Here is a 15,673-nt window from a genome sequence, read left to right as displayed (position 1 = left end):
ACTCCTCAATTTACGGCGCCCTAGCAACAGCACCCTTATGAGTGTTGGTATATGTTGGCAATGTGGTGCAACTTTCCACTTAATCTGAATTACAAATCTATATTTTCAATAGCTGGATTCATTCCCGACTCCTCTCGCCATTTTGTGATATGTGCACGCCCACGCAATGTATAATTTCTTTGTATGGATTTTTCCACATTCTCGATTTTGGCGCCCCCTTACAATGTGGCGCCTAGGCTCCACTCGCTCTACCCTTCATCCGGCCCGTAGCAGAACACTGATTTAAACCTTTTTTTTATACTACGTCGGTGGCAAATAAGCATACGGTCCGCGGTCACCGTAACCTATGTTCACTGACTTCCTTTTTAGTACGGAACCCTAAAAAGGCAACAAAGAACCCACGTTGGCTTGTCGCCAGACCATTGTCGATGCATATCTATTTCTGACGAGGAAGCACCCACTTATATGCATGCAATTAAAAATAATGCGTACGGAGCCAAATGGGTCAGTATGGGAATCTTAAATAAGATAATTAAGAAAGGGGAAAGCCCGAAGGAAGTCGCCTTTTATACAAATACCTAGTTTTTTAGGGTTCCGTAGTGAACAAGGAACCCTTATAGTTTCGCCATGTCTGTCTGTCCGTCCGTCCGTCCGCGGATAATCTCAGTAACCGTTAGCACTAGAAAGCTGAAATTTGGTACCAATATGTATATTAATCACGCCGACAAAGTGGTAAAATAAAAAGTGGAAAAAAATGTTTTGTTAGGGTACCTCCCCTACATGTAAAGTGGGGACTAATTTTTTTTTTATTCCAACTCCAACGTGTTATATATTGTTGGATAGGTATTTAAAAATAAATAAGGGTTTACTCAAATCGTTTTTTAGTAATATCAATATTTTCGGAAGTAATCGCTCCTAAAGGAAAAAAATGTGTCCCGCCTCCTCTAACTTTTGAACCATAAGTTTAAAAAATATGGAAAAAATCACAAAGTAGAACTTTATTAAGACTTTCTAGGAAAATTATTTTGAACTTGATAGGTTCAGTTGTTTTTGAAAAAAATACACAAAACTACGGAACCCTACACTGAGCGTGGCCCGACACGTTCTTGGCCGGTTTTTTTTTTTTTTTTATACTACATCGGTGGCAAACAAGCATACGGTCCGCCTGATGGAAAGCGTTTACCGTAACCTATGAACGCCTCCAACTCAAGTAGTGTCACGTGCGCGTTCCCACCCCATCAGAAACTTGTACACTCCCTTTGACACAGCAAAAAGGAGTGTACAAGTTCTAAGGGGGTTGCCGACGTCTCAAAGGACAATAGACGAAACAAATTAGTTCCGTAGGTCCTTCCGTCACCAACCGCACCCTCACTGAGCTCTGGCAGCCTTACTCACCGGCAGGAACACAACACTATGAGTAGGGTCTAGTGCTATTTGGCTGCGGTCTTCTGTAAAGCGGAGGTACTTTCCCAGTCGGGCTCTGCTCTAGATTCGAGCGAGATGATATCCGCTGTGCTGTGCCCTACCACACAAAGCGGAATATCATTCCCTATATAGTGTGAATTTTCTAAGATGAACTTTTCGCTTTAGCCGTAATCTGTTAAACAAAGGCCTTTGTTTCTATTATTCAAGGCGGCTAGCTCCCGTTTAAACGGCACGTGCTATAGTCTCAGTGTAGTTAAAAAGCAACTATCATGATAGTAATAAGGTTCAAATCCATAAAAAGACCTTTCGGAGATAACACGTTTTGTCATCTTCAAAAAAAGTTACCTGCATACTGCCAACTGTTTAATAAATTTGAACCTTATTCCTATCATGATAGTTGCTTTTTAACTACACTGAGATTTTAGCACGTGCTGTGGAAACGGGAGCTAACCGCCGCGAATAATAGAAACAATGTTTAACAGATTACGGCTAAAGCGAAAAGTTCATCTCAGAAAATTCATACTATACCCTACCTCCTATAATCCTACAAACTTTCACGATTATTACACATATTTAATATTGTTGGCCTGTGTGGTGACGGGTTAAGAATTTCACCACCCCCTTTCTTCCTGTGGGTGTCGTAGAAGGCGACTATGGGATATGGGTTAAATTGTGTCGTAGGCGAGAGGCTGGCAACCTGTCACTGCAATGTCACAGTTTCGTTTTCTTTCAACCCCTTATTTGCCAGGAGTGGCACTGAAGCTTTAGTAGTTTCATGTGCTCTGCCTACCCCTTTATGGGATACAGGCGTGATTGTATGTATGTGTATGTATGTATTTAATATTGTAAATAATAGAGGAAAAGTAAGGAAAGATCTGTAACTCTATTACATCCATTTGGTTGACCGTCTATAAATAAATAAAATAAATAAAGAAATATTGGGGGACACCTTACATAGATCAACCTAGTCCCAAACTAAGCAAAGCTTGTGCTATGGGTGCTAGGCGACGATATACATTCTTATATATATAAATACATACTTATATACATAGAAAACATCCATGACTCAGGAGCAAATATCGGTGGTTATCACACAAATAAATGCCCTTACCGGGATTCGAACCCGGGACCGCAGCTTAGCAGGCAGGGTCACTACACTACGCGCTAGGCCAGGCCGGTCGTCAAATTTTTTTTTTAGGACATTCTTACACAGATTGACTGAGGCCCACGGTAAGCTCAAGAAGGCTTGTGTTGTGGGTACTCAGACAACGATATATAATATATATATAAACTTATATACATAGAAAACATCCATGACTCAGGAACAAATATCTGTGCTCATCACATAAATAAATGCCCTTACCGGGATTCGAACCCGGGACCGCGGCGCAGCAGACAGGGTCACTACGCGCTAGGCCAGGCCGGTCACCAAATAATAAATTAAAAATAAATTATATTTTTTTCATACAGCAATCTTTTTTATCTTTCCAGGAAAACCCTAGTATCTCAAGAAAGCAAGTTCCAGTCGCAAGTGGCGACGCTAGCGGAGCTCGCTGACACTAGGAGCGGCGAAGCGGAGCGGGCGCGGGACCTCATAGCAGCTTATAGGAAGGAGATAGAACAGCGGGACCAGGAGATCGAACGTGAGTGAGAGAGAGAGGATATGTAGTTTTATAGCGAAGCGGAGCGAAACAGAGCGGAATAGAGGGACCAGGAGATCGAACGTGAGTAAGAGAAGAGAGCAGATATGTAGTTTTAGGGGAGCGGAGTGAAACGGAGCAAGCGAGGGACCTTATAGCAGCTTATAGGAAGGAGATAGAACAGCGGGACCAGGAGATCGAACGTGAGTGAGAGAGAGGATATGTAGTTTTATAGCGAAGCGGAGCGAAACAGAGCGGAATAGAGGGACCAGGAGATCGAACGTGAGTGAGAGAGAGAGAGGATATGTAGTTTTATAGCGAAGCGGAGCGAAACAGAGCGGAATAGAGGGACCAGGAGATCGAACGTGAGTGAGAGAGAGAGAGGATGTGTAGTTTTATAGCGAAGCGGAGCGAAACAGAGCGGAATAGAGAGACCAGGAGATCGAACGTGAGTAAGAGAAGAGAGCAGATATGTAGTTTTAGGGGAGCGGAGCAAAACGGAGCAAAGCGGAGCGAGCGAGGGACCTTATAGCAGCTTATAACGTGAGTTAGATATATTATGTAGATTTACAGTGAAGCGAAACGGAGCGAAGGGAAGCGAAAAGGAGCGGAACAGAGGGACCAGGTGCCGTAGCTGAATGGCATTTCTGCGACGCGAAACGAAAACGAAACGCCGCGAAAGGTAGTCTGGCTCTGTCGCGCCAATACGCAAGAGCGATAGAGATAGATATCTACGAGCGTTGCGAGCTGAAATAGACGCTAAGGCCAATAGTTATATTTGCATTGGAGCTCAAAAAAATGGTGTAATTATACACCCATTATTGAATTCCGTTAACTTTAAGGGAAGATTTTTTAGTTCAAATACAATCATCATCATCATCATATCAGCCCTTTATCGCCCACTGCTGAGCATAGGCCTCTCTTCTAGTACGCCACTTGTCCCGGTCCTGAGCTAGTCTCATCCAGTTGTGGCCCGCAATTTTCCGGATGTCGTCCACCCAACGAGCCAACGGATGCCAAGCGCTTCTTACATCTGTTACATCGCTTGTTACATCAAATACAATAAATTTCTCTAAGAAACCAGCCTCTTAACTTTTACGGTTATCGAATTATTTCAAAAAATAATTTAATTACTGAACACGTGTGTGGCATCCCTTACGACTTCTTAATGTTATTTGTTTTGACAGGTATATTAATGACTTTAATGTAATGATTAAGGTCCTCTCACACTAATTAATCCATTTATTATGTATGGAAACGTAAAAAAAATATTCTCGAATTTAACAAAAAACGATATACAGCGTGGTTACTGATGCTGAACCTAACTGCGTGTCGAATTTAACGGAAAATAAAAAAACACAGTGTATACCTACGTAAGTTCATTTCTAAAATTTTTGTTAATGTTTAATTAGGTATGTTATTTAGGATTCCCCATATTGACCCATTTGGCTCCGTACGCATTATTTTTAATTGCATGCGTATAAGCGGGTGCTTCCTCGTCAGAAATATATATGCATCGACAATGGTCTGGCGACAAGCCAACGTGGGTTCTTTGTTGCCTTTTTAGGGTTCCGTACTAAAAAGGCACTCTTAAGTTTTCCCCAAGGTACGGAAACCTAAAATGAGACAAATTTTAGTTTTTGTTAGAAAAATTGTTTGGTTTTGTTATTGATTGTTGGAAATTACACATTGTGTGAAATTAAAAAAAAATGGATGAAAATTAAAGGCTTAAAAATAATGTTTTCGGACCCGTCCGGGGAAAATATGCGATTCACGCCAAATGTCCGGGTTTTTTTGAAATTTTGTCCGGGTTTGGCGAAATTCGAGATGGCAAGCCCTACCCCAAACCTACCGACGCGGAATCCGTTTCCGCCGACCAAAAATCGCTCGAGTATGAGAGGCTAACCAGCCAGGTAGACTCATATCGAATATGGCACAATAAGTAACTGTCTTCTGTAGTATTTGACATAAAAAAACAATATTTATAGATTTTGGATGTTAAAAGTGTATGATGACTACGTATTTTCGATTAAAAATGTGTGTAATGTTTTATTTATTTTGGCAACTGAAAACGCTGCCAGCGATGTAGTGACGTCATCGAATTCGAACCTTACTGCATGTCAAAACAATCACTGACAGTCAAATTGAACTTTATGTTGTATTTTAACGCCGAGTGTGGAATTGAAAAACGAGCAAGTGAAAGGATTCTATAGTTGAACCACGAGCGAAGCGAGTGGTTCGAGAATAGAATCCTGAACTTGCGCGTTTTTTTAACACACGAGAAGTAAAATACATTTGCACCCGAGTGTAACACAAAACTTTTCCCCTCACTACAGCGAGGAAACTACAACGCAAAACATGCGTTTATCACTGCTTCCAGTAGTTCCACAGGTGGTAAATCATCTTTATTACTAGATTCACCTACTTTTATCAATTTTAAAGCAGTTAATTTAACTTTATTCAAGGTCAAATTACTTTACCCACTAGTGGATAAAATGCGTTTTTACCCTTACCTCTTAGAAAAAACTTTCAAGGGTGATAAAAATCAAAATACAAGTTATTTTTAAAAGTCGCCGAACAAATGTTGATCAGTATAAGGAGAATAGCCTAGAGTTCAATTCTTCGCCTTTGTTACAGGCCCCACTCTGTATAAGGACAAAACACGTGTTTCGAATAGAATGACCTGATATCTATAGATTAACATGACTGTGTTGTTTTCGTCTGATTACGTAAAAGTATATTTTTTGCCATTTTTAAGTCATAATAAAATATGCTCATATTTTATTTCGGTTGATTGGAGAGTACTTAACCATAAGGCTTTAAAAAAGGGTCAAGTAGCCTAATAAATACTAACCAGCGATTTTTGGTTGGTGAAACCGGATTCCGCGTCGATAGGTTTGAGGAGACCCTTAGAGCGTTAGAGGATACGGTAGCGAAAATGCTAAAATGGAAAGGAATTTGAACTTGGGAATTTTAATATTGTCTTCGGTTACCGCGATAGTTACTCATGAAATGAAACTATAGAAACGGATTAAATCGCGTATAATGAATTTAAAATTCATCCCGACGTTTCGAACTCTTTACAGCGTTGACCCGTAGACCACGAACGCTGTAAAGAGTTCGAAACGTCGGGATGAATTTTAAATTCATTATACTCGATTTAATCCGTTTCCATAGTTTTATTTCTTGGGAATTTTAGTTAAATATACAAGTGTTATTAACTAGATTTATCGAAAAAAAATTGTCCATTAAGAACAACTCAGTCAAAAGATATTTCAAAAAAATCTTTAAAATCGAGGTTCCGCTCTCGACTCTTTCCTCCTTCAAAACTTAATCAATCGGAACGAAATTTGAGAATCTGAATAACAATGAAATAATCTATGTCGGACCGTTTATCTTTTTTGGTTAATTGTTACCAATCTTGAGTATCACACCTTTTTTTGCGCCACAATGAAAAAGGCCGTTTTTGGATTTTTTTGATTGGCTCTAGCATCTTTAAAAAGCAGAATATCAAAAAAATCAAAACGGTCCGACACAGATAAAAATAATAACAATCTGTGTTGAAAATATCATTGCTCTATCTTCAAAAATCAGGGAGGTAATAGTCGAGAGCGTTTGTATGGAGAATTGACCCCAACCGTATCGTTTTACATTCGATGTCGGAAATAGGAAGTATATGCTTGAAGATAGCGCCTTAATACGGTCGGTCCTACATTCGATATTTCAACTTTCGACGACCGGTCTGGCGTAGTTGGTAATGAGTGACCCTGCCTGCTAAGCTGATGTTCCTGGTTTCGAATCCCAGTAAGGGCAACTATTAGTTAAGCATTTCTTTTTTTTGCCAATAAAAAAATTGTGATTGTTTTAGGGAATTTTAGGTCAATTGTAATCAGAATCACGAGTACTTAATCTTGAAGCCCAGAATTTCCAAATTTTTGTTACTTCAAAACAACATCAAAATATAAGAAAAAATCGTATTTTTTTTAACTTTTGATAGTAGTTAATTCTGGGATAGGTGGCAGGCAAACGAAAATTCAAAAATCATATTTTTTTTTTATGGGATAGGAGGCAAACGAGCAGACAGGTCGCCTGATGGTAAGCGATCACTGCCGCCCATGGACACCCGAAACACCAGAGGTGTTGGAGGTGCGTTGCCGGCCTTTAAGATGGGTGTAAGCTCTTTTCTTGAAGATGACGAATATTGTATTAAAATGTCATGGCAACCACACCGTTAAAGACAGAGCATTTTGAGCTGTCAGACTTGACGACAAGACATTTTGGTTGATTGATTACCTTAGGATGCATAGCCAAGATACCATTCTTTAAAGCTCGGTAGCGTGCGAAATGCAACTGACATTCTACGTATCGCACTGTATAGAGTAGTGGTGGGAAACGTGGGAGCCTCTTTCATATATTTGATCGCTATTGTCCGAGTGACTTGAGAGACACAAAGAGTTCGTTGTTGAAGGGCAAACGGCACCTTGGCTACGCATCCAGGAAAATACTGGTATTTTCTTGAGAACACGACATTGTCCGAATATTTCAGTATTTGAAGTTCATTCGCTTTTTTATTGCAACTCGAATCTTTTTTAAAAACTTACTCATTTTCTTTTTCCGTCCTTTCTTATTCCTGTCCCGTATAATCTAAAATAAACTAAGGAACTTAAAGATATTTACAAGCTATTTCAAGTGTTAATCCATATACTTCATTATAGGGACGTGTGAAATGTCTGTTTGTCTGTCCGTCTTTCACGTCAAAGCGGAGCGACGAATTGACGTGATTTTTTAATTGGAAACTAATTGAAGGGACGGAGAGTGACATTGGCTACTTTTTGTCTCTGTCTAACTCACCACTTCCCTAAAATAGGGGGGGGGGGGGTGGAAGTGTGTAGCGTGGAATATAACGCGAGCGAAGCCGAAAGTGTGTTAATGTCAATGTCTGTTTGTCTGTCTTTCACGGCAAAACTGAGCGACAATTGACGTTGTGGAGATAGTTGAAGGGACGGAGAGTGACATTGGCTACTTTTTGTGTCTTTCTAACCCCCCCCCCACTTCCCTAAAATAGGGGGTGGAAGTATGGACCTTTCCGCAATTTTTGAATTTAACACGAGCGTAAAACCACAGGCAAAAGCTAGTCCAAAATAAGAGTAATTCCCGAAAAGTTTGTACATTTGGATCTCGTCTACGATTTTGATAAAAATTGGTAGGCTGATAGAATCATCATATCATATCATATCATATCATAATCATTTATTTCTGAGAATATGGTACAGTTTTGGTTAGTAAAATAGGTGTTAGAACAGCATATTCTGCCGGCATGCAACGGCGTAGAAATATTTACATGAAGTTGAAGGGGAAAATAATGTAACATAAAATTAACATAATCAATTAAGTACCTAACATAACATAATAATCATTCTGAAATTATTGAATAAAGTCCATCTAGGTTACCCAATGTCCCAGGTGGTTGGTATGAAACCTTACTTTTTTGTTTGCAAAATCGGAGACGTGATCCAAATGTACAAACTATTCGGGAGTTGCTGATAAACAGACCTTAAGGCAAATTTACAATGTATTTCATGTGTTATTACCGAATAAATCGAGTTGCAATGGCCTTTAGTTGCACTTCGACGCCATTTTGTCAACGTTCTTTACGGTTTCCACGGAAATCTGAAATTGCGGGTGCTTTGTTTACATGGTAAGTGGTGAGGCGAGTAACTCGACTATGTTTTTGTAAACGCAAATAAAATTTACTTTTACTTCATTAATCTTTGTCATTAACAATTCTATTTTTGAGCGTTTTTTTTTCGCCACTTTTATGAAATGTGATATTTTAGAAAAAAAATATTTTGATATTTCTACTCAGAATAAGTAGTACCTAGTAGGTAAAAAATTTGTCCCACACGATTTTTCTTATTTTGTTTCCATTTTCCGTACATGTTGTGTGGGGTATCAAAAGAGGAAAATAACAAAAATGTATGGAAATTCTACAGGGTACTTTTTGTCTCCTATTGAGATTAAAAGTGCTCGTGATTCTGAGTACCTGCAGTTATCTATTTAATTTAAAATATTATATCTATCAAAATAAGCAAGTTATCTATTTAATTTAAAATATTATATCTATCAAAATAAGTAAAAAAAAATGGCAAAAAAAATACCTATCCAACAATATATCACACGTTGGGGTTGAAATGAAAAAAAATATCGCTCTTTTTCTCAAAGTGAATAAGTTATCGGTTCTGTTAACCTGCTCTTTTTATTTTGAAATTAGAAAAAAATAAGACCACTGAAAGCTGAGTAACAAAACATACTAATTACTAGTTCCAGTTGTGTAAAAATTATTAATAATCTTGAGAAATAGTTATTTTCGTTCATTACCTTTGTTCCCTTTGTGTAAATACCTAACAGTGTAGCCAAATAAACAAAATAGTTAGAACAAAGCCATCATCAATAGTTTATTGCCACCGCAGCCCGTTCCGAAAATTTTATGAGTCATAGACAAACCACAATTTGGTAAATACAAGTAAATATAATACAACGTGTTTTTATTGATTTCCGTTAACTTTAAGGGAAGGTTTTTTTTTAGGAGAATTACAATTAATTTCTCTAAGAAACTAGTGTAACTCTTAACTCTTACAAGAAAGTCTTACAAACTCTTAATTTCTTACGATGCCAGAAAACACACACTTACAAACAGAAAACAGAATAATTCACTCATTACAGTGTATTTTTGCGGCCTTTACACCTTCCTAGTATTATTTATTATGATACGTGCCGTCAAATACTTGACACTAACTTTAATGTTATTCTTAAAGGTCTCCATTAACTTATTATGTGTAAAAGCGAAAATATACTTCATTTTTCGAATTTAACCAAAAGCGATATATCTGGTGGTTCCTGATAATGAACCTAGCGTGTCGAATTTAACGTAAAGCAAAAAAAAACACGGTGATACACGTGGAATTCGTCACATTTAAAAATAAATAGGACAGTAGATCATTTGGCTTCAAAACTTAGTGGGTAGTTGTAGACAGATATTAGTCTAACGTACTTTCCAAAGAATTGAAAGAATTTTGCATTCTTGTCTTCTAATTTAAGCTTTCTCATGACAGTTTAAAGTCTAAATTTGTATTCATGTCTTCCCTCTTTCTTCGTTTTACACTATTTTTGCCACTTCAAGGTTGAAGGGAAGATGTTTTTAGCTGCCGTCTTTGTTTTAGAACAAAGAATAGTCAGAATATGAGTCAGGTAATGACGTATTTTATGTAATGAAACCTCAATATTTCACAATAAGGTCTGTGCATAATACTTACAATTAAAATAAATAAATAAATATTGGGGACACCTTACACAGATCAACTTAGCCCCAAACTAAGCATAGCTTGTACCTACTATGGGTGCTAAGCGACGATATACATACTTAAATAGATAAATACATTCTTTTAAATACATAGAAAACATCCATGACTCAGGAACAAATATCTGTGCTCATCACACAAATAAATGCCCTTACCGGGATTTGAACCCAGGACCACGGCTTAGCAGGCAGGGTGACTGAGCCAGACCGGTCGGCAAATATAGGTACACCGTTTAGTTTACATAGGCACCTATATAAAACTAAAATGTTTGGTATCGAGTTTCGAAAGTCAGTTTTGGCCCAACTCACTCCAAATTACGGTTATCATACGGTTATAATTATCGTTGTCTGAGTGCCTGCAACACAAACCATGTTGAGCTTACCGTGGGACTCAGTCAGTCTGTGTAGGAAATGTAAGCCTGTTCTATAATATTTATTTATTTACATTTTATTTTTTTATTTATTGGGGGGGTGCAAAAGAAAAGGTACTTAAATCTTAAAATATTTCTAGACTAAATGTTACTCTCGGGTCAAACAACATTTTAACTACCACCAGGCGGTCTAGCACAGTTTGCGTTCTCAATACGATGCCACAGATAGACACCACACAAACAGACAGACAGACAGACAGAGATACAGACACGTCAAACTTATAACACCCCGTCGTTTTTGCGTCAGGGGTTAAAAATAATGATCGCATGAATTTCGCGCGGCGTGTAAACGAGTCCACAGGCAAGTAACTCGCCAATACAAACGCTCCTCAGTAAGCTAATGTAATTCAGGATTAACCTTACAATTTAGTGTTACAGGCATAGTAATTGTTTTATTTTTAGTCGCCATTTTGGATTCAGTTGAGGTTCGGAATCAGCGCCATCTGGTCGGCTGCTGTGAAACAGTGCTTTAATAAATTTCACATTGGTGTTTAAACATATAGGTAACTTATCCCCACGTTACACCATAGAATATAAGAAGATCATAATTGACAACATTTCAAAATTTTCAATGTCCCTAAATCGAAAACCATTTCGAGATATACGCCTGTAGATCACAAAAATATATTTTTTAATATTTTTTTTCCTTATTTTTAGTAAAAAATCTTAAAAATAGTTAAAAGGGGAAGTGACGTTACGTAGCTGAGTCAGACTATTCAGAGCTGCCACTATAACCAAAAAAATCTTCCGGTTGGGATGTCACTTGAGTTTCACTGTGACACTTATCATCGCTAGTAGTATGGAGATTTAGACGTAAGGAGCGGAAGCTTTAAGTTTCAGAAGTGCAGATATATAACCAGGTGGCGCTGCAATTGCAAGTACATAAAGGTTTGACACGTCATTTTCGACTGTTCTACTTTGACAGATTTCTCTCCTTATAGTCTACATTCCATAGCTCATATTTGTTGACAGTGACACTTGACAGGCAAATATCTCGGACTGTTTGAGCTGACTGTTAAAACTAATTTTTTTTTATGATTTTGTCGTTTTCTTAGGTGTATGAAACAACACATGTGACGTCAGAACGCTGTGTCTTGACGTTTGTAACTTACGCTCTTTCTGTTCGAAGTAGTAATAAAAAGGGATTTTCGTATTAAAATAGCAGTTTTTGGGAAAAATAAAAAAATACGTGTATCTTTAAATATTGAGTTCTTTCAAACCAAACAATAAAAAGTAGTAGTCGAAAATATGAAATGTTGTCAATTATCATCCCATATATTGATGTGCGACCGCCTATGAACGCTCAAAAAATAGATGACGCCACTAAAAATCTATGTCGAAAGTGACACTTAACGCAATATACAAGCATAGCTGGGCATTAACTCGTTAATCCGTTAATCGTTAATTAACGAAGTTAACATTTCGATTAACGGATTAACTTTTAAGTTAACTTTAAAAAATGTTAACGGACTCGTTAACTTCCGTTAAATTTTTCAGAGTCCGTTAATCGTTAATCCAACACGTCACGCTCCAGTTGGGCCGCGAAAAATACGTCATGAACGCTATTATAAAAGCCCGAAGTACGAAAAATTCTTAGATTTACCGGTAAATCCTAGGTATTAGCGATTCCGGAGAACTTCCTCACCGCCCCGATACCACCAACATCGCGCTTCCGCCTGCTGTGATCTTTCAGCTCTCCTGACACAGCTCTCGGCAGTAGCTCAGGTCACAGCACAGCCTTCCATAATGCAGTTAAGAATTCTCTCTAGACACGCAGGAACCGTGTACGATGATCGGGTAGCATTGGCAACCCCAACAGGAAGTGACCATGACAGGTATCGTTTTAACGATTAACGAAGTTAACTTTTTTAGTAACGGATTAACGATTATCGAAGTTAACTATTTGATTAACGGTGCCCAGCTATGTATACAAGTATAATCGATGGCTCTAATCTCTCTATTCTACTGATTTTTTTTATTTGACTAAATCTATGTTTTTCCTCTTGCAGAATTAAAATGCTCCTTAGCATCAGCATACAAGGAGTCGGAGCTGGTCAGGCAGCGCAGCCGCTCCCTGGAGGAGGAGCTGGGGGCAGCCAGGAGCTGTTCTGCAGACTTGGCTGACCAGCTGCAGAGGAAGAATGGTGAGTTACTTACCATCTAATGCTGCCGTCAGCATACAAGGAGTAAGGCACCGCCCAAATTAATATTGCGAAGGCCAAGCTCCGTGTAGGGCCGAAAATTCGGAGCGTCCTTGAGAGACTCCCAAGCACGCGAGGCCGCAGACCGAGCTGCGACATACAGTGCTCCCAGTGCTCCCACGCAGAAACAGTAATACAAGTGTCTAAAAAGCGAAGCGGCGGGCCGGACGCCCGACGCGAAGCTTCAAAACCCAGCAAAGGCCGAGTTCCGCGTAGGGACAAAGGTCTGGAGCATTTCTGAGAGGCTCTCAAGACCGAGCTGCGGACAGACAGTGCTTCCACGCAGAATAATAATAAGTGTCTAAAAAGCGAAACGGTGGGCCGGAGGCTCAACCTGAACCTTCGAAACCCAGTAAAGGCCGAACTCCGCGTAGAGCCGCAGGCCCGGAGCGTCTCTGTGTGGGTCACAAGCACGCGAAACCGCAGGCTAAGTATTCTAAAGTGTCAAACACTCATGATAGCCTCTGGTTTATCTCTACCGTCCGGTCTTGCAGCATTTCTTGCAACCGTGGACTTGGCTAATGGTTGACCATAGAGGAAAAACGGTGAGTTCCTTACCATTTAATGCTGTCATCAGCGTACAAGTCTTATGGTATCCTGACAATTATTATCACGCAAAAATGTGAAAAATTTTCATTTATTTATATTTCTATCCCTACGAAAAGCAGATCCGGTCAGATTACGGCAAACGGAGAATTATGAAAACAAATCGGGTCACGATGCACCAAACTGACCAAAAATAGGAGCCCCCATTGCTGGGCTTCGTCGACCTAATGAATGAAAAATCTATTTTTCACAATCACAATTTCACAACATTTCGAATAAACCTTAAATATTTCCTTGCATTACAGATGAGTCCGTCCGGCAACTGCGAGCAGAATTGGAAGACGCGCTCACACGGCGAGCCGAACTCGAGTCGCGGGTGCTCGCGCTAGAGCGAGACCACGAGCGATTAGAGCAGGAAAGAGCGATCAGCGAGCAAAAGGCACAGGAGGTAAGGATCCTACCCCCTCCCCCCTTGCTCGCGCTAGTGCAAGATACATTGATAGCTTAAGAGAAGTGCAAAACGACTTTATCAAATTGATTCCAGTCACCAAACACCCTAAATAACCTTAGGGCTTATTTATAACACCTATGTACCTACACAGCTTTGACAATAAAAATGAGGAGTGTCTTTTCAAAAGGGCTTATTTCCATTTTTTCTTTTTTTTAAACTATGAATGCAGTTTTTCTTAGTATAGAAAATTAGGTGTTGTTTCAGTTCAAAAAGTCTCGCCTTGATCTTTAAAAAAACCGGCCAAGTGCGAGTCGGACTCGCCCACCGAGGGTTCCGTACAAACTTTCTTTCAAACTACCTAGTAAAAATAATCTCATATTTTCATATAACTCTAATGACTTACTAGAAGACAAAAGTATAGGCACTAATGAGTATTATAGTGTATAGCGCCATCTCCCGGTCAATTTGCTAACTAATTTGCGCGGCCTGGTTTTTCAGGGATAATTCTTTATAATGTTAACCGATTTAAACAGTTTTTACTTTATTGGACAGAAGATGGTTTACGTAACATCTCGTATTAATTTGAAGTACGATATACATCCGCAAGGGTGGGTAAATTGAAAGTAAAAATCTGAAAAGTTTTTTGTGAATTAAAAAAAAAGTATTCAAAATACAAACACGATTATATTTTTCCTGTAATATTTAGCATGAAACCAATGTTTACTAAAATTTTCATAATTTTTCGTTGGTAAACTTCGGAGATAAGGGGGGGGGGGAACGGTATTTTTTTTTACATTTTCCTTCAAAATTCTTTTTTTATCCACAACAAAAAATTATAAAAAATAGCTTATTTACGTTCAATTTGAGCTCTTTCCAACGATACCCCACTTGACCTAGTAACTTGAAATTTACAGTTTGCCCCCCTTTCATTTTGGCCATTTTCTACAATTAAAATTAATATATTTAAAAAAATTATACTTTCTATTTGTAGAAGTTTAAAATGTTCATAACTATTCCAAATTTCAAGTTGATAGCATTAGTAGTTCTCGAGATATTTAGGAATGTGACAGACAGACGGACAGAGTCGCACCATAAGGGTTCCTGTTGTACCTTTTTGGTACGGAACCCTAAAAAGATTAACATCAAAGTTTAGAACACATTTTGAAGAATGTGTAATGATTATTTATTTATTTTTATTTATTTATTTTTTTAAATCAAAAAGTAACACAGCATTACAGTTTACACCAAGGCACTGTGAAACTACAAAATAAATACAAAACAAGACTTACAAAAAAAAATACAAAAGACATACAAAAAATAAACAAATTAAACATTAGATTTGGGCGACGACGTAACAGCGTGGCTCCGTTGCGTCGTCTGGTCTGACTCGGCGTAGGATTTATGTGGATAAACCAATGTATTTAGTACAACAACATTCTTATATAAGAAAATTTATGGGCTTTATCCTTTCCTTTACCCGACAAAATTTCTGCTCGGCACTCTAGGTTTTAACTCCCTGGAAGTGAGGCGTAATTATGCTCTTGTGACCGGGGCATGCCGAATAATACGTGGAGATTCAGACTGTCCGCAGCTGGTCTCGCAACTGGTACGTCTTCTGGTAC

At 38.7% G+C, this 15,673-nt stretch overlaps 1 protein-coding gene across 2 annotated transcripts in view; it reads left to right on the top strand.

Moving 5' to 3' along the window:
- The window catches only part of LOC125240035 (myosin-7B), an 89,907-nt gene that overhangs the window by 51,289 nt on the left and 22,945 nt on the right, over positions 1–15,673 (top strand). For both annotated transcript variants that reach the window (XM_048147861.1, XM_048147862.1), the window contains exons 3-5: positions 2,917–3,068; positions 12,863–12,997; positions 13,906–14,048. In XM_048147861.1, the coding sequence (XP_048003818.1) occupies positions 2,917–3,068; positions 12,863–12,997; positions 13,906–14,048 (430 nt within the window). The remainder of the gene's footprint in view (positions 1–2,916; positions 3,069–12,862; positions 12,998–13,905; positions 14,049–15,673) is intronic.

Source organism: Leguminivora glycinivorella, chromosome 26, assembly GCF_023078275.1.
Source record: "Leguminivora glycinivorella isolate SPB_JAAS2020 chromosome 26, LegGlyc_1.1, whole genome shotgun sequence".
Lineage (NCBI taxonomy): Eukaryota > Metazoa > Arthropoda > Insecta > Lepidoptera > Tortricidae > Leguminivora > Leguminivora glycinivorella.
Note: the sequence above shows the minus strand (reverse complement) of the source record. Positions and strands in the feature narration are given on the sequence as shown.